This window comes from Saccopteryx leptura, chromosome X (assembly GCF_036850995.1).
Source record: "Saccopteryx leptura isolate mSacLep1 chromosome X, mSacLep1_pri_phased_curated, whole genome shotgun sequence".
NCBI classification, from domain to species: domain Eukaryota; kingdom Metazoa; phylum Chordata; class Mammalia; order Chiroptera; family Emballonuridae; genus Saccopteryx; species Saccopteryx leptura.
The window spans coordinates 34420636-34444623 of NC_089516.1; the positions used below are offsets into that span (position 1 = coordinate 34420636).

General features: G+C 50.0%; 1 protein-coding gene across 5 annotated transcripts; it reads right to left on the reverse strand.

Annotated features, from left to right (window-relative positions):
• Window positions 1–806: 806 nt before the first annotated feature.
• On the reverse strand, window positions 807–13908 carry CCNQ (cyclin Q). 5 transcript variants are annotated; one of them, XM_066356746.1, is made up of 6 exons: window positions 12708–13457; window positions 10984–11167; window positions 9636–9819; window positions 7243–7375; window positions 5112–5339; window positions 807–1345 (listed from the first exon to the last, which is right to left on the reverse strand). In XM_066356746.1, the coding sequence occupies exons 2-6, from the start codon at window positions 11021–11023 to the stop codon at window positions 1256–1258; spliced, it is 675 nt and encodes a 224-aa protein (XP_066212843.1). In that variant the 5' UTR covers window positions 11024–11167; window positions 12708–13457; the 3' UTR covers window positions 807–1255. The 5 variants fall into 5 exon arrangements, with proteins under 5 accessions (XP_066212843.1, XP_066212845.1, XP_066212844.1 ...); XM_066356748.1 differs by lacking the exons at window positions 10984–11167; window positions 12708–13457 and adding an exon at window positions 13793–13908; XM_066356747.1 differs by lacking the exon at window positions 10984–11167 and having other exon boundaries at window positions 12708–13455.
• Window positions 13909–23988: the final 10080 nt, after the last annotated feature.

Consider the following 23988-nt stretch of genomic DNA (forward strand, 5'->3'; position numbering starts at 1 on the left):
ACACATGCACCCCCATGTTCATGGCAGCATTGTTCACAGTGGCCAAGACATGGAAACAACCAAAGTCTCCCTTGATAGAGGACTGGATAAAGAAGATGTGGTACATATATACAATGGAATACTACTCAGCCATAAGAAATGATGACATATTCCAATTTACATACAACAACATGGATGTACTTTGAGAACATTATACTGAGCGAAATAAGTAAATCAGAAAAAGCTAAGAACTGTATGATTTCACACATAGGTGGGATATAAAACTGAGACTCTTAGACATAGATAAAAGTGAAGGGGTTACCAAGGGAAGGAGGATAGGGAGGGGGTGGGAGAAAGGTGTAAAGAGGGACAGATATAAGGTGACAGAAAATGATTTGACTTGGGGTGATGGCTATACAACATAATCAACAGTTCAAATGGTAGAAATGTTTACCTGAAACTTATGTACTTTTATTGATCAATGTCACTGTATTAAAGTTAATTTTCTAAATAATTTTTTTTTAGATTTTATTTATTCATTTTAGAGAGAGGAGAGAGAAAAGGGAGGGCGTGGAGGAGCAGGAAGCACCATCTCCCATAGGTGCCTTGATCAGGCAAGCCCAGGGATTTGAACTGCCGACCTCAGCTTTGTTCCATGTCATCAGTTCCAGGTCGATGCTTTATCCACTGCGCCACCGCGGGTCAGGCTAAATAAAATTTTAAAATTAAACAAACAAAGAAACGAGGAGAAATCAAATCTGGGCAGTACCCATAAACAGCCCAGGGCAGCACTGGCTACAAAGTAAAGACAAGGTGTCTTTGTTGATTTGTATCATCTTTTATTATACAAAATAAAATTTCATCTATGTTATACATTCATATTTTCTATAAATCTGGCCTTTAAAAAATCCCCAGGGGTACAGTTCCATCTAGTCTTTGATTTTCCTTCTCATGATTCCAAACCGGAACTGTAGTCTACAGCCTCTCAAAGGACACAAGCGACACGGACGCCTTAGAGCCGGCCCACACAGCACACTCCTGCCCTGCAGGTTCAGCTCCGGCACCATCTGGACCACGGCTGCTGCTGCCGGGGACAGTCAAAGCATGAGAATCAAAGTGGCAGCATGTCATCGCCTTCACCAGCCCGTCTCCAGCAGCACAAAACCAGTCCTCCCAGCCAGTCCTCTGGGGACTGGCAGTCACAGCGATGTGGTGGCGCCGTCCCCTGGCAACCGAGCGTCCCAGGCTTCTCTTTGGGCAGGCCTGGACCAGGGCCTTAGGGGATCTCTGTGTCCATGGTATAAATCTGAATGAGATCAGACACAATGTTATCAATGATTGGCTTGGTAAGGTCGTCACTAAACACCTAGAAAGGAGAAGGAAAACAGGCTCTGATTAGACTCCCTCTGTGTTAAACAAGGCTCCTGCCACTAAGCGCAGTCACATTGCACAGGGGGAATGGCACGAGGACTTCACTATCGGAACTGGCTCTCTGCAAAGGCGGTTCGATTCCTGCCTGCCAAGGTTGATCACAAAGCAGAGAACATTCCAGACAGAAGAGGCCTGGGTGACAATCTGACCCAGAGGAAAGGGGACTTGTCCTAGCTACACAGGGAGTTGGTACTAGAGCAGGGCCGAGACCACGGGCTCCTGCCTCCCCCAACCTTGTCCAGGCTCTCAGGTCAGGTGTCTCTGGGCTCTTGGGAGAGTCAGGGGTGGCTATCCATTTCTGGACCCCACCTCAAACTAGCCTGGGCCCTGGGGAACACCGGGACCTGCTCTATAGTCTGGACCAGACATCCTCTTGACTGTGCCCGAGAGGTTCACAAAATTGTAAGATAAGTTCCCAGGGGCCCAAACCAAAAGTGGTGTGCAGCTCAGCGCTAACCCTTCAATTCCCAAGGAAGGTCTGGTCCTTGCCTGGCTCCTGGGAGGGGACCTCTAGGTCCTTGGCTGTCCTGCCTAAAGAGAAGGTTTTGGTTTGCCTGGGCCGAGGGCCCTGCCGGGTAGTCTGCTGACAGTGCTTTCTGATGGGGGCTTGGGCCGAAAATATGAGCTTGACCTCCAGAAGCTGGAGGCTGAGAGACGGAGGTCAGCCTCGTGGGCACTCCAGGCCTATAGGATCGAGCCCCAGTGACGTCCCTAGACACCTCTGCTCAGGGGAGCGTCCCCAGTGGCAGCACTCTGTGCAGGTTGTCACACGTCACTGCTGGGAGAAACTGTGCTATCCGCACGACTCCACTGGCCAGGACCCGGAAGCTTGCGCCTGGTCTCAAGTATGCTCCTTTTGTTTTTGTCAATTTTAACCTGTAGCTTTTCACTGTATTAACCATTAACAACCATGGCCACAAGTGTAAAGGCTTTTCTGAGTCTGTGAGTCCTGCTAGCCAAGCATCAAGCCTAGCAGTGTTCTTAGGGACGCCTGATGACATGGGAAGTAAAAAGCAAAACAAAGAGCCCTTGGTTGGATACTGTGGCGCCCGGGGCCAGGTGGTTGCTGCCCAGGGAACCAAGGTGCCATGAGCATCAGGCCTTGGGCTGAGCCAGGACAAAAACTGGACCTGAGTCCCACTCCTACACCGGCTACCACCTCAGGTGGGCAACAGTGACCTGAAAACCCCCGAACCCTGGTTCAGGAAGCTTGGCCATCTCACCCTGGACTCTGTGGAAAACATATACTTCAGAAATACAAGCTTGCTTGTCCGGGTCCACTACCTGTGTGCTCCTGGAGACCTCAAGCCAAGAAGTGACTATTAAAAGGCAGGCCAGGGCCAAAAGCTGGAGGCAGCAAGCGGCCCTCCAGGAGGGCTGAACAAACCCAGTGTGGTCCACCCAGACCATGCACAGTATTCAGCCTTAACGAGAAGGAACACTCGGACACATATACACATACGACTGATGCAGAGGTGGTGCCTCAGGGACCCGGAGGTTTGCCATGGCTGAGCACAAGGGCCTGCTGCCACTAGCACGTTCGAGTGCAGGCAAGGTTCTGGCAGGGAAGCGCATCAAGCTTTGCTAACTCTCCTGGCCAGCACGGCGGAACCCCAGCCCACAGCAGACAAGTGACAACAGAGAGGTGGTTGCTGCAAAAAGTGGCAGCAGAGAGCACTGAGCAGGACATGCGTTTTACAGATCGGACCTAAGCGTTCCGGGGCTGGGCAGGCACGGCATCACTGGGAGCTGGCCCTCACAGTCCACAAGTCCAAAGGGTGCCCGGTTCTGGACGCTCACAGTGCACATGGCACGGAGCCATCCAGAACAGGTCTGCAAGCAGACATGAATGGACCATCCCCAAAGGAGCCACTTCTTCCCAGTGTAACAATTACTAGTTAAGTCTGTGATACTCAGAAAACAGGCTCATGGGGTGCTACTTCCTGGCGCTATTCCCTCGTGAGGACCGGACCAAGAGTGTGAAGCAGAGGCAGTACAGGGAGTGGCGCCCAGTGAAGTTCAGGAGAAAGAGAACAGAAAGGAGCGCAGACAGGCAGACACAGAAGGGAGGCAGCAGGAACAATGGGAAACCAGTGACGACATTGCAGATCCAAGCAGCTGAGGGACTGGGGCCTCCATGCCCACCAGATGTCCTCAGAAAGCAGTGCCATAAAGTGGCAGCACCTCTGCCCCCCCCCCGATTTCAACAGATCAGGGACACTGCAGGCACATGCTGTAGGACTCCCTGAGAAGCCTCAGCCTGGAGCAATCCTTCCTGCCCACACAGACGCCCTCTCACCCCCATGCCGCTGTGGGGGTGCATCTGGCCCAAGATCAACCTATGGGTGCATTTGTTCAGGCATGTGAGCACCTGCAAGGTCTAGGCACTGGACACAGGGCAGTTGATAAAGCAGACAAGACCCCTGGTCACTTACAATCTAGCAAGTGGGGGGAGGGATTCAACAGACAATAAATGCCAGCAAAGAGGAGGAGAAGCTGTGGTCTCCCACGAAGGGCAGGCAGACCAGGGGGAGGGAGTGTAAGGAAAGGGGGAGGCGCCATTTAAGCCAAGAGCTGCAGGAGGGGAGGGGGAGCAAGGAGCAGGCCCAGGATGGCACCCACGAGGCACACTTCCTTCAGGGAAATAAGACACATTTAGAAGATTTCTCACCACTTGTGGGTTTGTGGAGGAGGGGTGATGCACAAAAAGTAGAGACCTTCAGCTACTTCAAGTTCTGCTAACATAGCACCTCATTCTAGGACAAGGCCAGACAATGAGGTGCTATGAAGAAAGGAACAGCAAGCTTCAAGTATGGGAAAGAAAAAACAGAAAATAAACTCAAAATTCCATTTTGGAACAATAGGACTAGTCAGGGAAAATCTGACAGGATCGCAGAAGTCCTTGAGCACAGCCCTTCCCACGAACAGATTTCAGCTCACTCTCTACCATCTGCACTCTGGATTGTGTCAGTTTGGGGGAGTCAGGGGAATCTATCAATCATCAATCTCATCTCTCTCTCCACCTATCATCTATCTTATCTAATCCTGCATACATCCATCTGTCTGTCATCTATCTGTCTCACTATCTACTATACCTTTCTATCTACCATCTATCTATATTTATCATCTATCTAATCTATCCATCTATCTATCATCTACTTATCTATCTAATCATCTATCTATCGATCTATCTATCAATCACCTATCTCTCTCTATCATCTAGCTAACTAGCTATCACCCAGCCAGCCATCTTTTTAGAGCACTTTCTGTACTTCTGATATGAAGCCAGGTTTATTAACATCTGATCTATGACAATCTCAGATCAATAAAAGTGCTTGGCTGAGCTCAGTGGTTCTCAACTGGGAGCGACCCCCACCCTGGGACACTTGGCAATATCTAGAGACATTTTTGGTTGTCATGAGACTAGTGGGGAGGATGCCCCTGGCTTTGAGTGGGTGGAGGCCACTGATGCTGCTCAATATCCTACAGTGCCCAGGATGCCCCACTACAGTGCCAAGGGGAGACTCCCTGCCTTAGACTTAGAAATGGGTATTTTCAAGCTTCCATATTCCCAAGTAGTCCACCTCTTTCTTATGGAGAATTACTACAAAGAGACATGAACACCCAGATACAGAAACTTCTGAAAGTCCTTACGCAAAGAAAAGGGGGACACATGCCAGTGCACTAAGCAGTCACCTCACCTGCCACCATGGCTTCTCGGCCTCGGCCTCTGCAGGCACCTCGACCCCATAGACCTGCAGGGCCAGGTGGAGCACTGCCACAGCTATGTGCTGAGCCCGGAACCGGAGGCACAGCCCCCCGTGGTAGCTGTCCCGCAGCAGGGCCCAGGCAGTGACGGAGATGGGGGTCCGCTGCCAGCTGTAACGATTCAGCCAGTTCTTGAGGGAAATCAGGTAGTGGAGCAGGTACTGCAAAGACACGCCAGTCAGCCAGTTGGCTTTCGGGGCTCTGGCCCCCAATCATTTGCCTCCTCACTGTGAGGCACCGTGGTTCCTCTGCCCGCTAGCCGCTCTTCCATAAGCTGTCTCAATGTATATAAAACACAGATCAAATCGAGCCGCCTCCTGCTCAAACCCTCCAGTGGTGCCCGGTGTCGCTTAGGAAAAAGCCCCAGTGCCTTCCACTGGCATCCAAGCCCAGCCTCCCTCTTGGCCTCATCACCCACACCCCGCCCTCCCGCTGTGTTTGATCGCACCAGGTGCACTCCAGCTCAGAGCCCTGGTGCTGGCTGCTCCCTCTGTCTGAAATCCTCTCCACTTCTGCCCCAGTCCCCACGTGCCCACCCACTCTTGTCCTCCGGGCCCAGCTCCTGAAACCTTCCCGGGCCACTCTTGATGGCCACCCACAGATATCCCTCTCCATCACATGGCCCTGCTCCAGCCACCATCAGCGACCGCTCTGCCCACTCAAACAGAACAGAACTCTGCCCACTCAAACAGAACGTGCCACCCATGTGCCCAGCCTGAGGCTAGGGGCCAACCAGTGACAGGACGCCAGCTTTCAGGAGAACTAGAGACAGGTGACTACGTCTTTGCAACAGTGCCAATGGCTGTAAACTCTTCATGAATGACCTTCCAGCTCAGCTATCTGTCAGCTCCCACTCTGGGAACACAGCTGCTTTGCCTGAACCTCCAAGTAGGCCCACTCGACAGGTGTGAACACGCACGCATGGAGCTCTAGCACGCCTCCCACCACTCTATGCCTGCCCTGACCCCAGTGGAAGGGAAAGGCCACGGCTTGCCGGTCACACTGGGTCCCACTGCCAGTAGATGCTGTTCTTCCCCAGCCTGTGCTCTGTGACTGCCCCACAGAGCCGGGGCCCTCCTGCCTTGCCCCTGAATCAAGCCGGCGCCAGAAAAACACAACTTTCAAAATTGCTGCCAGGGTTTCCAGGGGTAGGTCAGTGGTTTGGAAAGGAGGGGTGAGATTAGAAAAAGGACAGTATGAGGTACCCCTGTGGTGATGGACTTATTTTGTAACTAACTGGGGGGGGGATATATGATACATAAATCATAAAAGTATATTGTATAGCACTAGCAGAGTACAAGTAATGACCAAGTAACACCAGAAAATAGGGCACTGCAGCAGTACCTACACCCCAGCTGCTATATTGTATATCGTGTTAATTTTACAAAATATTTCCACTCAGGGAGACTGGGCAAAGCCTCTATCTTAAATAGGATGTCTGTGTTATTTCCTCCCACTGCTTGTAAATCTACAATTACCTCAATAAAAATTCAATTAAAAAGAAACAAAACCCTGGCACAGAGCCTCACCCCCCACCCCCCCTTCGCAGGCCACAGCCTCCAAGAGCCTTAAGGGTTTAATGTATTCCTTTTGATGCTGTTTGAAACAGCTATTCTGTTGGGACCTAGTGTTCCTAACAGTCAAAAGTGTGTTACTTAACTGGAGTGACCCGTCTTTACTCACGGGTTTTAATTCTAAGCAAAACTGAACTGGATGTGAGCTCTGAGACAGAGCAGCAACTCTCGGGGACGGGGACTTGGGCAGGTCACAAAACCAGCTGTGCTTCCCCATGGCTCACTGAGCACACCATTTAAGTAAGTCACAGGATCTGCAAGGGCTTTAGAGGGTCGCATGAATCCTGGCTTGTGGTCACAGCTGAGCAGGTAGAAAGACAGAACCTGAGACAGGTCCACAGGTGGGACCAAAGAGGCCACCTGAGCCAGTAACTGTGCCATGGGGAGCCCTAGCGACTGCCCAGCTGTGACCCTCTCTTCTTACATCCCCCACACGCTCTCAAGGATTAGCTGGGTGCATTTTTGGTATAAAGAACGAAGCGGTTCATACCTTGTGTGGATGCTGAAAGGAGACTTGGAAACGCAGCACCCTCAGCACGAGGAGCTCACACTGCACAATGCTGTCCCGGAGCATCCAGAAGCGCGAGTCCAGCTCCAGGGGCTCACTGCCCGGGTGAAAGTACCTGCAGGGAGAAACGGCGATGCTTACGGCAGCCAGGGAAGTGGCCCTAAGGAACCCCGAGGTCACATGCTGTCCAGATATAAACTTCAACGTCCTCCTGCCATCCGATAAACATAGCGTCATTCTACTTATGTTTTTATAAAGCATTCTTCATCTGTATTTCTAGTGTACTGGACGAAAACAGTAACAATGGAGGAAAGAGGCCAGCTTCTCCTCTGAGCCCCGATGGACTGTCCTCTAGCACTCAGCAAGCCGTCAAGTGTAAAGATGGCCTCTTTGCAACTGCCCCAGTGAAACTGGAAGCTCGAGCAGGCCAAGGCAGCTGTGCTTCCTGTTAACAGTCAGCCTGGCATCAGGGACAGTCTTCAATGCCTGGGAGGACAATGCCCAAGGCTCTCCCGCTGGACACCGAAGGTTTTAAACATATTAGAGGGATGACGTCTTCAGAAGAGTAAATGCATTTCAGCTTTCTATTGCCCAAACTGTCTTTCTTTCCAGATCATTCTGTCCTCATTTACACCATATATGTCCACAACACTCACCTAGCAGGATCACCAACCTGTATGAGTATAGGATTCACACTCAAATAATCAAAACTCTCTGCCTACAAAGAAAACTAGATAGAAGGTGACAGAGGACAATCTGACTTTGGGTGATGGGTATGCAACATAATTGAACAACAAGATAACCTGGACATGTTATCTTTGAATATACGTATCCTGATTTATTGATGTCGCCCATTAAAAAAATAAAAAAATAAAAATAAATAAAAAAAAAACCTCTCTGCGTCTGACTCATCCTTTCTAGCTCCTCACCCAATTTCTAATTCCCACAGAACCTCACCTGGGGCCTCATGTCTAATTAGCGATCCAGACAATTTCGCCTTCTGTCAGTTCTCCCTGCTGAGGGCCTAGCAATTATGAGTGGACTCCAGCCACCCTCTCTCACTTCCTCTCTTGTTTTTCTCTTAGTCCTTTGAGGTACACCATAAACCTGTCATGCTTTTAGGGGAGGGGAGTGCTTTCTCTGTTACCTGTTTATTAAAAGAGAAATAGCACCAAATAGTTTTCTTTCCTAGTGATTAGAGTTCCTAGAAAGGCTACGATGCACCGCTAGTCAGTAACTTTCCATAAATCACTTTCTCTGGGCCCTGTGGGCCTCAACACAGCCTGCCAGGCTGGCTGCACCCCCACATCCTTCTCCAATAGTAACACAGTTGCTTGGACGCTGGGGTGCTGCCCACTGACCACTTTGCCCACACCTGGCCAGATACGCTCCTTAGCAACAGTGACTGGGTTTCTCTCACCATCTAAATAAGATAACTGCCCAGCTGGGTCCACACCCTGTGGACGGGGTGACCTGTGGGACTCACAGAACTCAAATGGTTCAATCTGTCTTGTCTAAGACTCCAGATCAGGGGTCCCCAAACTACGGCCCGCGGGCCACATGCGGCCCCCTGAGGCCATTTATCCGGCCCCCGCCGCACTTCCGGAAGGGGTACCTCTTTCACTGGTGGTCAGTGAGAGACGCAAAGCATGGCATCGCTCACATACAGTACTACTTCCAGTGACGTGGGATGCACGCCTCACGGCTCCGGAAGCACGTCACATCACTTGTTACATCTAGCAGTGACAAATATGGAACCAGACATTGACCAGCTCATTAGCCAAAAGCAGGCCCGTAGTTCCCATTGAAATACTGGTCAGTTTATTGATTTAAATTTACTTGTTCTTTACTTTAAATATTGTATTTGTTCCTGTTTTGTTTTTTTACTTTAAAATAAGATATGTGCAGTGTGCATAGGGATTTGTTCATAGTTTTTTTTAGTCTGGCCCTCCAATGGTCTGAGGGACAGTGAACTGGCCCCCTGTGTAAAAAGTTTGGGGACCCCTGCTCCAGATGAATCTTTTTCAACACACCTGTCCAAGCCCCCTCTACTCTAGCCATAACCCCCCTAAATGTGACACCAGGGATTTGACTTCATACCCACCCCCTCCCCCCTGCATCTGGCCCTTGACGCTTCCCGGAATCTGGTCTAAGCTTCTTTCCCACAGACCTCCCCGGTCCAGGCTTCTGACACCAGGCTCGTTTCCCCCGTTGCTGTTAGTGCTTCCAGCCCTGGTTCAAGGTCACCCAGGTGCTTCCTTCTAAGCTTGTCTGCTGGCACCTGGAAGGCAGGGCACAGTGGGACCCGTCTCCTTCTTCCCATTCGGGCAGACAGCAGGAAGTCTTCCCAAATGCCTGGCCCTGGAAGCTCTTACCTGTTGGATACATTGATGATGTCACGAGTACGCAGGTGCTGCTCTTCCACTTTACCAGCCAAGTAAAGGGAAGACATGGCAACTAAGTAGGGGTCATAGTCATCCAGGTTGATTTCGCAGAAGAACTTATGGTAAATGGTACAGGCAGTGGCAATGGGAATGGACTGCATCCCTAGCTTGACACCTACCAAGAGAAAGTAGACAAAAGATAACTCAGCACCCACGTCCTCCTAGAGCGTGAAGGAAGCTGCTGGATTGGGCCCTAAGGGTACACATTCCTGCTCAAACGAGATTAAGAGCTTGGAGCCTAGCCAGCAGTGAACACTGGGTCTTCCACAGCCCTCTACCTGAGGGGGTTAGAGCAGCCTTCTCACAATCGCATGGGCAGCAAGCCCCTGGGCTTGTGCTCCAATGCTTCAGTAGCTCTGCATATCCTGCTCTTCCACCAAGCCCCCAGGTCACACCCAGGCTACATTACCTGCAGACCACACTAGGTGAACCAGGCTTTAGGCCAGTGGTTTTTAACCTTTTTACTCTTGGAAACTGGTGAAAATCGGAGAATTCTTTCAGGGACCTCTAGGGCAGAAGTCACCCTGAGCATAAGCGAATTAGACTAAAGATCATTGGGTCTATAACCTTCATACAATAGCAGGGTGGTTAACTCTTTCACGGACTGGCACAAAATTTGTGGTGGGCCGCTCTGTGGACTGCTTTAGACTACTGCTCAGCTAGCACCTGGCACCTCGGCTTCCGCACATCTTAGAAAGGACCACACACTGTTGTGTGTCAGCTTCCCCCTTAGCAAGAATTTAACTAGCGATCACCACCACTCCCTCAGTTTACCTAGCCAAAATCCTGCCAAAATGACAGGAGTGAAAAAGGCCTCTGAGCATTAAATAGATATTCCAAATCCTGAGGTTATTAGTCCTGAGGCTACAGTTAGAGATTATACTCAGCACTGGTTTCCTAGTCTGCAGGTTAGAAAAGGCAAGCAGAGCGCCTGCTAAAGGCAACTGTAGGCACAGCAGAAGAAAAGCCACAGCCAGGCCCCAGGGAAGAAGAAGGACACTGAAAATGGAACAGAATTCAAAAACTAGAGCACAGACGTTTGATTTAGGGATTAAGGCCCATAAAGTCCACTCCACTCCTAAATAGTTTCTAAGGAAATCACTGCAATGGGTCACAGAACCAAAACAAATTCACAATGACCAGGATTAACAAGAGAAGGTTAAGTGACACCCAGTAAACTGAAAGAAGGTGGAGAACAACCAACAGTCATTAAGATCACCTTCAGCATCTTCTGTCTAAGAAGGTGTATTAGTTCCCTAGGGTTACATTAACAAATTACCACAAACGCCTGACCGGAGATGGCGCAGTGGATAGAACATCGACCTGGAACGCTGAGGTCCCTGGTTCAAAACCCTGAGGTCGACGGCTTGAGTGCGGGGATCGCCGATTTGAGGGCAGGATCATCAACATGATCCTAAGGTCGCTGGCTTGTGCAAGGGGCTTGGCTTGAGCACCGCCCCCTCCTGTCAAGGCACATATGAGAAGCAATCAATGAACAACTAAAGTGAAGCAACTACGAGTTGATGCTTCTCATCTCTCTCCTCCTTCTCTCTCTCTCCCTCTAAAAAACAAAACAAAAACAAATTACCACAAACTCAGTGGCTTAAAACAACACACATTTTTTTTTCTATCATAATCCTAGTGGTCAGAAGTCCAAAATGAGTGTTAGGGGGCTAAGCTCAAGGCACTTGACAGGACGGGCTCTTTCTGGAGGCTCCAGGGGAGAATCTGCTTCCTTGCCCTTTCTAACTTCTAAAGAGACTTGCCGTCTGAGGCTCATGGCCCCTTCCTCTATCTTCAAAGCCAGTAGCGCAGCATCTTCTAACTCTGCTTCCATCATCCCATGGCCTTCTTGCCCCTTCTCCTTGCCCCTCTGAGGACAGATGGGATTATATCAGGACCAGGTAATCTAGGATAGTTCCCCTACAGCAGTGGTCCCAATCTTTTTGGGGCCATGGACTGGTTTAATGTCAGAAAACATTTTCATGGACTGGCCTTTAGGGTGGGACGGATAAATGCACAAAATAAAATTATGCGACCGGCGTAAAAACTATGGTATTTTTAAATATAATTGTTGAACTTACGAGACAAGCGTCAAGAGTGAGTCTTAGACAGATGTAACAGAGGGAATCTGGTCATTTTTTAAAAATAAAACATCGTTCAGACTTAAATATAAATAATGTTAGTTATTTATTCTTTCTCTGCGGACCGGTGCCAAATGGCCCACGGACCGGTACCAGTTCACAGCCCGGGGGTTGGGGACCACTGCCCTACAGCAAGATGCTTAAATCTGTCAAATCTCTTTTTCTACATAAGATAATGATCACAGGTTCCAGAGCTAAGAATGGGGACTTCTCTAGAGGACAGTATTCAGCCTCACACTGAAGGCAAAGGCATATGAAATAAATTTTATAAAGTACTCACTCAAAAGTGAAATGCTAAAAGAGCTTTTAGCATTTCAAGATTTAAACTTCAGTTACATCAACAGTTCCTACATGGGACCCCTCATTCCCAGAGATGTCAAAAAGGTGGTATTGCTGCATGTCATCTCCCACCAAGTCTTGTTTTATACAGCGAACTCTCAAAGGGCAGCATGCTTTACACAGATCGTCTGAGCAGATGGATGGGGGGAGCATTTCAGAGGACACTGCCATCCTTCCTGATACACTTTGCAACTCTTCTTAGAAATATTATGGTCCTGTATCATTTCCACAAACTCTCTGCCCACTTTAACTTGAAAGCAGATCTATTCAACCCTCTCTCCCTTGAAGTGCAAACAAAGTAACAAAGAGAGAGAGAGAGTAACCATCTGCCAGGTGATTGAGATAATCTTGACAAATAAACAATGTTTCTACAGGAATTGCAACTTGGTTACATTGCCTGCCTTGGGACCGGGGGCGCCCCAAACCACTGTGGAAGCCCAGGCAGGGTCCAGAACGCCAGATGCTCCCTGGGTCCTCGGTGTGACAGGACCTGTCCAACAAGGTTTGTCACGAGCCTCACCAAGCGCGTGCTCCAAAAGGCTCCGTGAGACTAAGTGCCATACAGTGTCCCCGTATACTGGGAGACGGGTGTGGAAAAAGGCACAGTACACAACCGAGCTGCGGGCGCCCCGACTTGGCCACCTTCTAGCTGGGGGCCAGTTCCTTTCCGTGTCTTCTCTTTGGACCTGTGCGCCGGATGGTGAAACGGCGATGACCGTGTCTGCCTCACAGATCAAAGCCTAGTACACAAGGAGTGGTGGAAAGGCAGAGGCCCGTTTCAGGCCCGGTCTCTTCCCTCCGCCCAGACGCTGCCAGCTCCGCGTCGCGTAGGTCCCCTCTTCCAGGAAGCGGGGCCCCCGCAACGCTGGCCGCGGCCCGCAGACTCGGTCCTCCAAAGGCGGGCCATGGCCGCCTCGGTGAAAGTGCAGCACCGCAGCCCTGGCCTCCACGTCCCGTCTGCGCAGGGCTCGCTCTCTTCCCGGCCACGGTTACCTGCCTCCATGATGAACCTCGTCACACGGAAGTGCACCCTTGCCTCGGGTGCGGGCCACCCCTCGGCGCCCCGCGCCGCGTCCCCTTCTCCGCAGCTGTCCTGGCCGATGGCCTCCATGGGGCCCGCCCGGAGGCCTCACACCCTCGGCCCAAAGGACAGGAGTCGCCAGCGCGCGCGGCAGCGGGATCCGGGGTTCCCAGCGGCGGGCGCGGCCGCCCTGTCCCGCCCGGCGGCCCCACCTGCCCCGCCCCGCCCGGGCCGTCCCGCCACCCCTTCCCCCTCCCGGGGACGGCGCGAGTGGCGCGTACGAGGCGGGCGGGCTGAGCAGGCCCGCGCAGGCCTCGCCAAGGCAAAGCCCAGGCGCAGGCGCAGAGCCCGGGCTGCCTGACCGCTTGCGTGCACCCGCCGCTGCCCACCGCGCCCCAGAGAGCTCCGCCCCGGAGCCGCTGCGCCGGGCCTGCGGAACACGCATGCTCCGCCTGCCGGAGCCCCGGGGCTCCGCCGGGCCGCACAGCCCAGCCCCCGGGCGCCTCGTGCCCGCGCGCCCTTGGGAACATCAAGCCCCGCACTCGGAGGCCCTACGCCCAGTCCCCGAAGGCTGCATGCCCCACCTTAAGGCGAGGCACGCTCTACCCGGAGGCGGTCGGCAGCCGGAACCTGCGGGGCCACTCTGCGAGGGCGCAGCGAGGTCACCCCCGGGGACCTGAGCTGGGCCCGACTGAGCTGTCCCTCCGAGCTGGTAGCCCAGCATAGTTTAGGATGGTGAGAGTTGGCGGCGTCTGCCAAGCCCTGGGGAAAGGACACTTAGGGAGAGTTCACGCTGCGGCTTGGACGGCTCCCAAGAGCAGATAGCATGTCATTCAGTGTCAGCGTTCATAAAACCCGAATCCAGGCTTGCTGTAGTGCCCAGGTGAGTCCCGAAGGAAATGCTGTGCATAGAATAAGGGTATTAGGGGTGTTCGTCTCTGGGCTATACAGCAGCCCTGCATCCTTGGGGATCTCGTTGCTACTGCTCGCCTTTCCAGTCTGGCACGCCGTAGGAACTTACTAAATGTTTGCTGAATGAATGTTGAACTTTCAACTCACAAAAGCATCCCATGTTTCATTTGTGTCTTCCACAAACAGGAAATTGTGCATCAGACATTAGGGATGTATATAAAACACCAAAAAGACTCCCAAACTCACTTGGGTCATTCTGATCAGTAAGGTGACCAACTCTTTTACAATGAAAAGGAGGACAAAAATAAATGGAAGAAAACAATATCGTAAATAAAAGAAACATTTTATTCGTTGCAACAATAAGATACTATGTTGGGCAGATAAAATGTATTATGCTCACTTTATTTAAAATGGCGCTGCCCAGGTGAGGCCGTTGCCCAGGTGATATTAATGTGTATGTCTGTGGGCAGGTAGAATCCTTGTAGCCTGGTGCTTGGTTTTGGGATTAAGCCTTTCCCACCCGTTTTGACATGGGGTGGTACAATCCAATCATGCCTCAGAGAAGTGTCTTTGTATTAGAGACTTCCCTATTTTGTATACTGAATTAAAGGTTTGGAATCTACACTATAAAATGGGGGCAGAATGAGAGCTTGCCCTCTTGGTTCCTGGGATGATTAGCATGAGAGAGCAGAGGGAGCAGAGCAGAGAGCAGAAAGAAGCCATGTGGCCAGGGGAAGCAGCCAAGATGGCGGAGTGCTGAGTGAGATGCCAGTTTGCGCAGAGTTTGTATCTGGGATAAGGAAGGAGATGGGGAACTGAGGAGAATAAGGCTGGTGAGCTAGAAACCTTTGATTCTAGGAAACTCGGATAAGTCAGTGGCTTTGTGAGCACTGAATGTGAGTGGGTTTTGGAGCCCAGTGTGTGTTTTTTACTTGCCCGCTGGGTGCAAGCTAGAATTAAAGATGACGGCCCATCAGTTTTTGGCTCCATTGTTTCTTTACCGACTGTCCGAATCCAATGTGAACCTGCATGGGCCGGGTGGCTGCTGTGTTGGTGGCCATGGCTTCTGGCCTTACACACTATAATATGATAAATGCATAATAAAAACATTTGTAATATTTTATATTGTAATTATGCTTACATGCCTATTAATTTTTAATAATAATTGTAAGAAAAAAAGTACTCATTTAGATACAAATACGTCACATCACACGCAATGGATCGACTCTGCATCGATCAAATAGGACATTTACAGATTAGACTTCCAATATCAAAAAGGAGGACATGGAGGAGGACACTTTTCGAGGGAGGATGGAACTTACAAAAGAAGGACTGTCCTCCCTAAAGGAGGACAATTGGTCACCTTAGATACAGTCGAATAATTGCTGTTATTTGAGAAAGCTGGGAAGTTGGGAGGGAAAAGCCACTGCTCCCAAGCCCCTCTGCCTGGGGGCCTGGACCTTGGTAAGATCCCGGTGTCTCCACCCCCGAGCCACCCAGGCTTGATCTCCTTCTTCAAACCCCACCCCCAACTAGCTCCTGCCTCAGTCTACTCTCCACATCAGCTAGGTTAGTTTCCTGTGGCTGCTTAAATAAATGACCACAAGCTGTGGGGCTTAAAACAGCAGGAAATTATCCTCCCTGTTCTGGAGACTAGATGTCTGAAATCAAGGTGTCTGCAGAACCATGCTCCCTCCAGACGCTCTAGGGCAGTGATTCTCCAACTTTTTGAAGTCGGGGCGCATTTAAAATCCTACAAATAATTGTAAGCGCACTACGTACAAATTTCTGAGAAATATGTTATAATAATTAAGTCAAATATTAAGGAAAAAAATAATGTTCAAGCATGCTTTTTATGGTAATTAAACGAAATAAATATGACAAAATTAAATTTATTCTGACATTAAAAAACATTTTTATGTTACATTTTTTGAGTTATGCTTTTTAGAATTCATAAAAAAGAGGGGTTAGCCTGACCAGGCGGTGGCGCAGTGGATAGAGCATCAGACTGGGATGCGGAGGACCCAGGTTCGAGACCCCAAGGTCACCAGCTTGAGCATGGGCTCATCTGGTTTGAGCAAAGCTCACCAGCTTGGACCCAAGGTCGCTGGCTCAAGCAAGGGGTCACTCGGTCTGCTGTAGCATCACGGTCAAGGCACATATGAGAAAGCAATCAATGAACAACTAAGGAGATGCAATGAAGAATTGATGATTGATGCTTCTCATCTCTCTCTGTTCCGGTCTGTCTGTCCCTGTCTACCCTTCTCTCTGACTCTCTCTCTGTCTCTGTAAAAACAAAAACAAAAAAAGAGGGATTAAAAAATTAAAAAATGACAAAAAGTTATCTTTTTATATATATAGATACATTCTTAGTAAGATTTAGTAAATTCGGCAGGTCCCAGTACGAATGTTTTAAGTTTTTTCATTCTTGTGTTTATGAGAAACATTAACCTGATGTGTCCTAGCGATTTCTTCAATGTTTGGGCATATATTTGAAAGGCAAACTCTCATTTCCTCATCAATACATTGAAGAATTCCTCTCTTCTTACTCTTAATTGTGTTGAGGGTAGAAAATCCTAATTCACATAAATAGGATGTTGAAAATTGTAGTAAAATGTTCAAAGCTGTTTTGGATATTGCCACATATTCTTCTTTCATAGAAATCCAAAAGGCTTCAAGAGACAATTCCTTATGTTTAATCATCAATCCACAATCAGTGGTTATAGCTGCCAGTTCTTCTTCTTCTGTTAATGTTAAACCAAAATCACTTGAAGCTTCCATGAATGGGTTTCTAATCCAATCGTATTGTTCAGTGTTAAGTGATGGGAAATGCTATAAATTAACTGCCCGTCAGCCTTCAAGTCCTATTTTATTTACACTTAACTTTTGCTCACTTCCGGAATATCACGCTTCTTTTTGAGAAATCTATCCAAGGCAACCCAAGATTTTTACCAAGTGCAGAAAACCCCCACCATACATATCATCTTAACTTAACACCAAACAAAGGATAGAAGAAACTTGCCTCCAGTCTTGCCGAGGAACATGGGGGGTAGTGTCAACAATCCAGCACCACAGCTTAACAGCCTTTTGCAACCTAATCAGGCAAGTGAGGTGGGGGGTTGGGCAGACTGTCAGCTTACAGCCAATCCCCCACACCTCTGTCCCCCCAAAATCTAAACTTTAAAACCCTGTTGGTTTTTTGGTCCCCAACAGGCACATATTTCTCTGGAATACAATAGGGCGCACCTGGAAATCCTCTAGGGCGCACCAGTGCGCCCAGGCACACACTTTGAGAACCACTGTTCTAGGGGAAGGTCCTCCCTTGCCTCTCCCCTTGGGGGCCCCAGGCATCCCTTGGCTTGTGGTTACATCACTCCCACCTCGGCCTCCACCTTCACATGACATTTATATTTGGAACCCACCAGGTTAACCCAGAATGATCTCATCTGAAGATCCTTAACTGCCTCACCTCCGCAAAGATCCATTTGCCAAATAAAGTCACATTCGCAGGTTCTAGGGATTGGAAAGTGGGCACATCTTTTGGGGCACTACTATTTATGAGCTTCCTAAAACTTGAGGCTGAATGGGCCCTGCCCTGACTAACACTCTCCAGAGCCCCTTTACCTCAGAAGAAAGCTTGAGGCCTTGCCCTGACATTCCAGTCCTTGTAGAGTTGCCCTGTTAACTGGCCAGTTTTGAATCTCAACACTTTGCCCCTCAGGCAAGAACCTAGGGCAGCTTCCTGAAGATTATGGACTCCCAGCTTGGGGTCTTTGTACTTGCTTCGCCCAGTGGAGTGGAGGAATGACTGCCCCGTGTCCTTCTCTCCAGCTGCTCTGTCCAAGACAAGGCTCCGGCCTTACGGGCTGAGTGCCTGTGTGTGTGGAAGGGCTCAGGGCTCCCAGCGCCTGTGCTGCTGGCCCCTGTCATGCCTTGACTACTCTGTTGTGTCTATCCTGGGGCCAGAAGCAATCCACCCTCTCCCCAGCCCAAGGCTGACACCCAGAGAGCCTGAAGCACCTTACCTAAAGGGGCTGTGAGTCTTGGGGAGTCTGGCCACTGGCGCCCAGCTTCCCACCTCTGCACGTTCTCCATGCACTCACATACACATAAGCACACGTGCACATCAGGCACTCCCATTACTGACATAGGGGTGCACACGTGTACACAAGTGCACACACCCAAATTGTATCTCTCTTTCCTCTGGCCCCTGCCTGACACCTCCTCACCCGCTGTTCTTGCCAGTTAAACAGTACTTCTTGGACTCCTCCTTTTCCCCTGGACCTTTAGTGGTGCAAAGAGTCTGGGCTCAGCAAGTAATAGTTGCTTATGAATGCGAGTTGAGGGAATGACTCAATGAACACATTAATTTTTAAAGCCCTAGGTCACAAGGCACCCTCCTGGAAGGCATCCTGGGTGCGGTGATTGATAAATGAATTATTTACTAGTCACCAGTTGGAACCAGCAAACCCCCCTAGGCAGCACCTCCTCTCCCAACAGCAAGCCACACCCACTGAGGGGCCCTCCCTTTCCTGCACTGGTCACCACTCCCAAACATGGCATCCCCCTCTTTCTTCATTTCCTGGATCCTTGACCCCTCTCAGGCCTGGAACAGAGAAGATGGTCAATAAAGGTGGGGGGGCTATGGTATCAGATAAGGAGTCTATGGTATTTGCCACGCTTCCTTATCTAACCCTTACTGCATGCCTTTACGCTGAGTAAGCCAGAGCCTCCTCCTCACAGGGCCTGCTGGTGGTGCTATCATCTAACACATGAGGGAGGGAAGGAGGGGCTCAGGATGAAGCTCAAAGGAGGCAGAGAAGGGGGGAGAGGTATTCAGGGTGCAGAGGACAGGCTGTGCCCAAGCAGGGTCCCAGGAAAGCCTGGAACACCTTTAAAGACAGAGGACAATATCCAAAGTGCTCAAGCCACTGCCTCCTCCGCAGCGGCCTTCACCTGAGAAGCAGTCAGTTGAAGAGGAGCCTTGTCCAAGTCCAGTCCTGCCACTTGTCCTTGGAACCTTCTCAACACTGTGACTCCTTCCCCACCACTCCCGCTTTCCACCAGCACCTTCTATGCCAGAGTGAGCAGCTGCTCAAGCCTCTCCCCTCCCACCATCAGCAAACCCAGCAGCCTCACTCTAGGTCCCCTTCTCGGCCCCTGCCACCCTCTGCCCGCCCACCCTTCTCAACTCCATATTTCTGGAGCCATTTGTGTCCGTGGACCCCATGGCCTCCCGCTTGCTCTGCCCTTAGCCCCCCAAACCCGGCCCCTGATGCATGAGACCGTTTCCCACCCCTACCCCCATCCTTATCTTAGACTGTCTGGGCGATATAACAAAAGACCACAGACTGGGAGGCTTATAAACAACAGAAATGTATTCCTTGCTGTTCTGGGAAGTGGAGGTCTAAGATCAGGGTGCCAGCATGGTTGGGTTCTAGTAAGAACCCTCTTCGGGGTTGCAGACAGCAACCACTGTGTCTTCACATGGTAGAAGGTGCAAGGGATCTCTCTGGAATCTCATAATTCTATGCTTGAGGGCTCTGACCTCATTACCTAATTACTTCCCAAAGGCCTCACCTCCCAATACCATCACCTTGGGGGCTAGGATTTCACCATATGAGTTTGGTGTGTGGGGGGGGGTATGCACACACATTCAGATCATAGTAGCTGCCAAGATCACATGCCACCTCCAAACTGCCTCCTCCCAGCAGCACTCGTTGGTTCCAAACTCTGATGTCTGACTGCTGACAGCTGTGAAGCTTCATCCCTCTCACCCTTATCCTCCTTGAGCCAACATCTGGGCAAGCTGATGAGAAAGACTGCATGCTCCCTACTTTGGGGCTGAAAGGGATTTTAAACTACGCACAGGAACCCTCACCCAGGCCCTAATCCCAACCATGATAAAGAATCCCACCCATCTCCTTTCCATGACGTCTCAAGCCATTTCCTCCCCAGCTTGGGGACCTGCCCTTCTCTCCCAGAGAACCTCGGTATGTGGGTAAGGAACCTTTTTACAACCTCTTGGTAAGTGCGGCATCATTAGTTTCCACATCCAAACCAAATTTGGAAATTGAAGGGGGGGTCCATTCTGTTTCCACAGGATGAATACAACACACTCCCTCCTGCCCCAAACACCCGCCCCTTGTGGGTTCTGGCTGGTTCTCCAGGCTCCCCTCCTCCCTCCCTGTTGACTGAGGGCCCGTGAGGGCCATGATCAGACCTGGTGCTGGGACAAAGCAGACAGGGTCTCCCTTCAGTAGCCTTGCCCTCCTCCCCACCCCCCACACTCCAGACAGAGCAACCTTTGTAAAACTGAAGTCTGATCAGGGACCTTCCCTCTCTGAGCTCGCAGGAGCCGAACCAGCTGCTGGAAGGCAGCTCCATTTACCGAGCAGGTCAGTGTTCGGTTTTATTAAAGAACGCGGGAGTTGCCTTACCAGTGAGGGCACTGGTGAGATTATACTTCTTTCTTAATTTGATGCCTGGAATTATCTCCTTTTTCAGAGTTTTAAGTAAAAACAGGCTCAAGAGACAGAAAAACGGAGCAAACTCTGGACACCCACAAGATCTTGTGTGTGACCAAGTTGGACGTCAGGAGAGGTGCCAAGAGTTGCGTGAGGGATGTGAGGGCAGAAAGCCCACCCAGCGACAGGTGGGCGTGAGCAGCTGCTACAACTCAGAAACGGAAAGTACATGAGTGGGTGCCAGGGGCTAGGGCACTGGAGGAGCGATGGGGATGCTGGCTAATAGGGGTGGACTTTCTTTGAGGGGTGATGAGAACGTCCTGGAATTAGATCATAGTGATGGATGCACAACTCTGAATATACTAAAAACATTGAATGGGTTTGAATTTGTGAATTTTGTTACATGTGAATTATATCTCAAGAAAACTTTAAAACTGTCATTTTTAAAGTTACCAGAAACAACTGTGCCCTCCAGGGCAAAACCTTCCTGTGGGGAGAAAGGGTTTCATAAATAAGAGCCAGAAGACTAGCCAGCAAAGACAGTCAGAGGGCAGAGCAGTGGTGGTGGAGAGACCACAAGATGGTTATGGAGCCAGGGAGCTCTTCAGAGAGCTAAGGCTTTGTGCGGACCGACGAACGCGCAGACCCAAGGAGCAGAAGCGGAGAAAGCACAGGACATCAGCAGTAGTACAGCTGCAGTGAGGGCGGCCCAGGGACTCAGGATACCAAGAAGACAGAGGGTGTAGGGAAGTGTAGCAAGGACGCACGGAAGTAGGTACACCCTCAAAGTAGTGACATGAGGCTAAAGGTGTCAGCTCTGAAACACAAGGCTCCTTGTGGGGGAGGAACTGAAGTAGAATGTTGGAGGTGGGGGAACACCCAGGCCTGAGGGTGCTGGCAGAGAACTTCACTCTGTAGTACTTCACAGCCAAGTGGAGGGTGATGGGAACATCTGGACCAGAGTCCATCTCAAAGGTGATCTCCTTAACCCATAAGCCACATGGAGACAGAGGCAGCAATTAGAGGGATGTGGCCACAAGCCAAGGGACGCCTGTAACCACCAGAAGCTGGAAGAGACGAGGAAGGACCTAGAGCCTCTGCAGGGAGCAATGGCCCGGCAGGCGCCTCGATTCCAGACTTGGGACCTCCAGAACTGTGAGAGAAGAAATTTCTGTTATTTAAGAACCAGGTTTGTGGTCATTTGCTAGAGCAGCCCCAGGACACTAACACAAGGGGACAAGGAAGGGGGTTGTTAAGCCTTTTCCTTGACTTCTGCTGATGAACTCGAGACTGTAGAGAAGGTAGATGTAGCTTCCAACACGTGGGCCCCTCATAACCCCTGTTGGTGGAGAAAAGAAACCCCAAGGAGGCGTCATCTTCATCCCAGGGCAGTAGGAATAAAACAGATGAAAAGAAAGTAGATAAAGAAATTAAATCCAAGAATACCAGGTGGCTTTTCAAGGTCACCCAAAGTATGGATGGCATTATCTGTTATCCCAAGCAGCCCCCACTGAGGTTGGAAAGTGACGTCCTTACTAGTTTTGTCATTCTTGCCTGGCCCCTCTCTCTCGTACACGGTGTCATTGTACCTCTCTAACTCTAGCCCTCTGGGAGTTTCCACTGCACTTTCTCGGGGTTCCTGCCAGCAAAGCCCTTACTGTGATCGGCATGGCTGAAGCTCAGGGCTAAAACGACTGCCCTCCCTGCCCTCCTCCTCCTCCTCCTGGATTCCCCACTCCTGTTTCTTTGGCCATGGAGCCTGCACAGCCCAGACTTTCTCTCACATGCCCACCATCATTTGAGCAACTCTGTCTCTAAGGTACAAAGTCCAGAGGGAAAATCTGTCTGGGTGAGCCTCGTATATGGACACATTCCTGTGAAACAGGAAGCCGTCTTTGGTGAAATCAGCTGGTGACGTGGCCCGCTGTATATACAAGTTCCTGTGGAAAGGCACGCACGAACCCAGGGCCACCCATTTGGCAGGACTACTCTTAAGGCACCTGAGCCCATTGCCTCAGGTGTCATGCTTTGTGCACCACCCCCATACACTAGAAAAGGACTCAGGGAAAGGATGGATAAGATCAGAGATCTTGTCTTTGCTATTATTTGCTATTCGTTCACAGAGAAGGAAGTCAAATCCTCAACTCTCTTGGCAGGTAGCCAGTAGAGAATGTCTAAATTGCTGCATGAAGAAATGGATGTGGAAGTCAGTTGTCTAGCTGACACGAAAGCAACTGTCAGAAGAGTTATGACATTAGGACAAAGGTAAGCAAATGAAATAACAAAGTGTATTCAGACTGGAAGGGGAGAAACAAAGCTATCTTTAGTATTTGCAGATGACACACTCTTGTACAGATAAAATATAGTCAATGGAATAGAAATAAAAGCCCAGAAATAAACCCATGCTGCTATGGCCAACTGATTTTTGACAAGGGTGGCAATACAGACATTCAATGGGGAAAGTCTCTTCAACAAATGCTGCTGAAACAACTAGGTATCTACATACAAAGGAATGAAGTTAGACCTCCTACTGTCAGGTAGGCTAGAAGGCTAGACAGCTAATCAGGCAGGAAGACAGGAAGGGGAGAATGAAAGGGGGTTTATCTCACCCACTGGAGGAGGGAGTCAGCCATCTTAAGTCTGCCAAAACAAAATCACCCAATGCCCAGACAGTCCTGAAATCCTGTATGTTAGTCCCAACATCAAGGAAGGGGAGCCTTGAAACCCTATATGTTAGACCCAACATCAAGGAAGGGGAACCTTGAAACCCTATATGTTAGACTCAGTAACGGGAAACAAAGCCTTGAAGCTAAGAATACTAAGACCCCAACAGGGGGATGCTCAGACGAGCTGAGTTTGCTTACTTATATCTCGTGCCAAGTGTATAGCTTTGCTTAATGAACTGCTCACTTTGCTTGAACGCTGCACCGTGTCTCTCACCTGAATTCATTCTCACAAGCATGACGGACTGAGGAGGGCAAAGCCCCCTTGGACTTGGGCTTTCTGCAGTGACGTATATCTGGTGCCATGACACAGATGACAGACTTTGTATGCATGGTTATGTTCACTGACATATTTCTGTTGCTGGGCCTCCGATCACAGTGAGTTTAATCACTTCCAGGGACTTTTCTGCTTCTGTTTGTTGCTTTTCTGTACACAAACAGAGAGGTGAATTATGGCAATGTAGGCGTACTTTATATACAGGCTTGTGTTCACTGACGGAAGTAATAATAATTTATGAGTGCTCAAGCTCTCTCAGGCTCCAAAGACTAAAGAGGCATTTCCTCCCTCTGGTCCAGGTTCTGGACATTTTCACATGGGCGAGAACCTGGCAGAGTGTCTGGGATTATTCCCGAGAAGTGAGGGGGCCTCGCACGGGCTGCCATTTCCATTTGTTATTA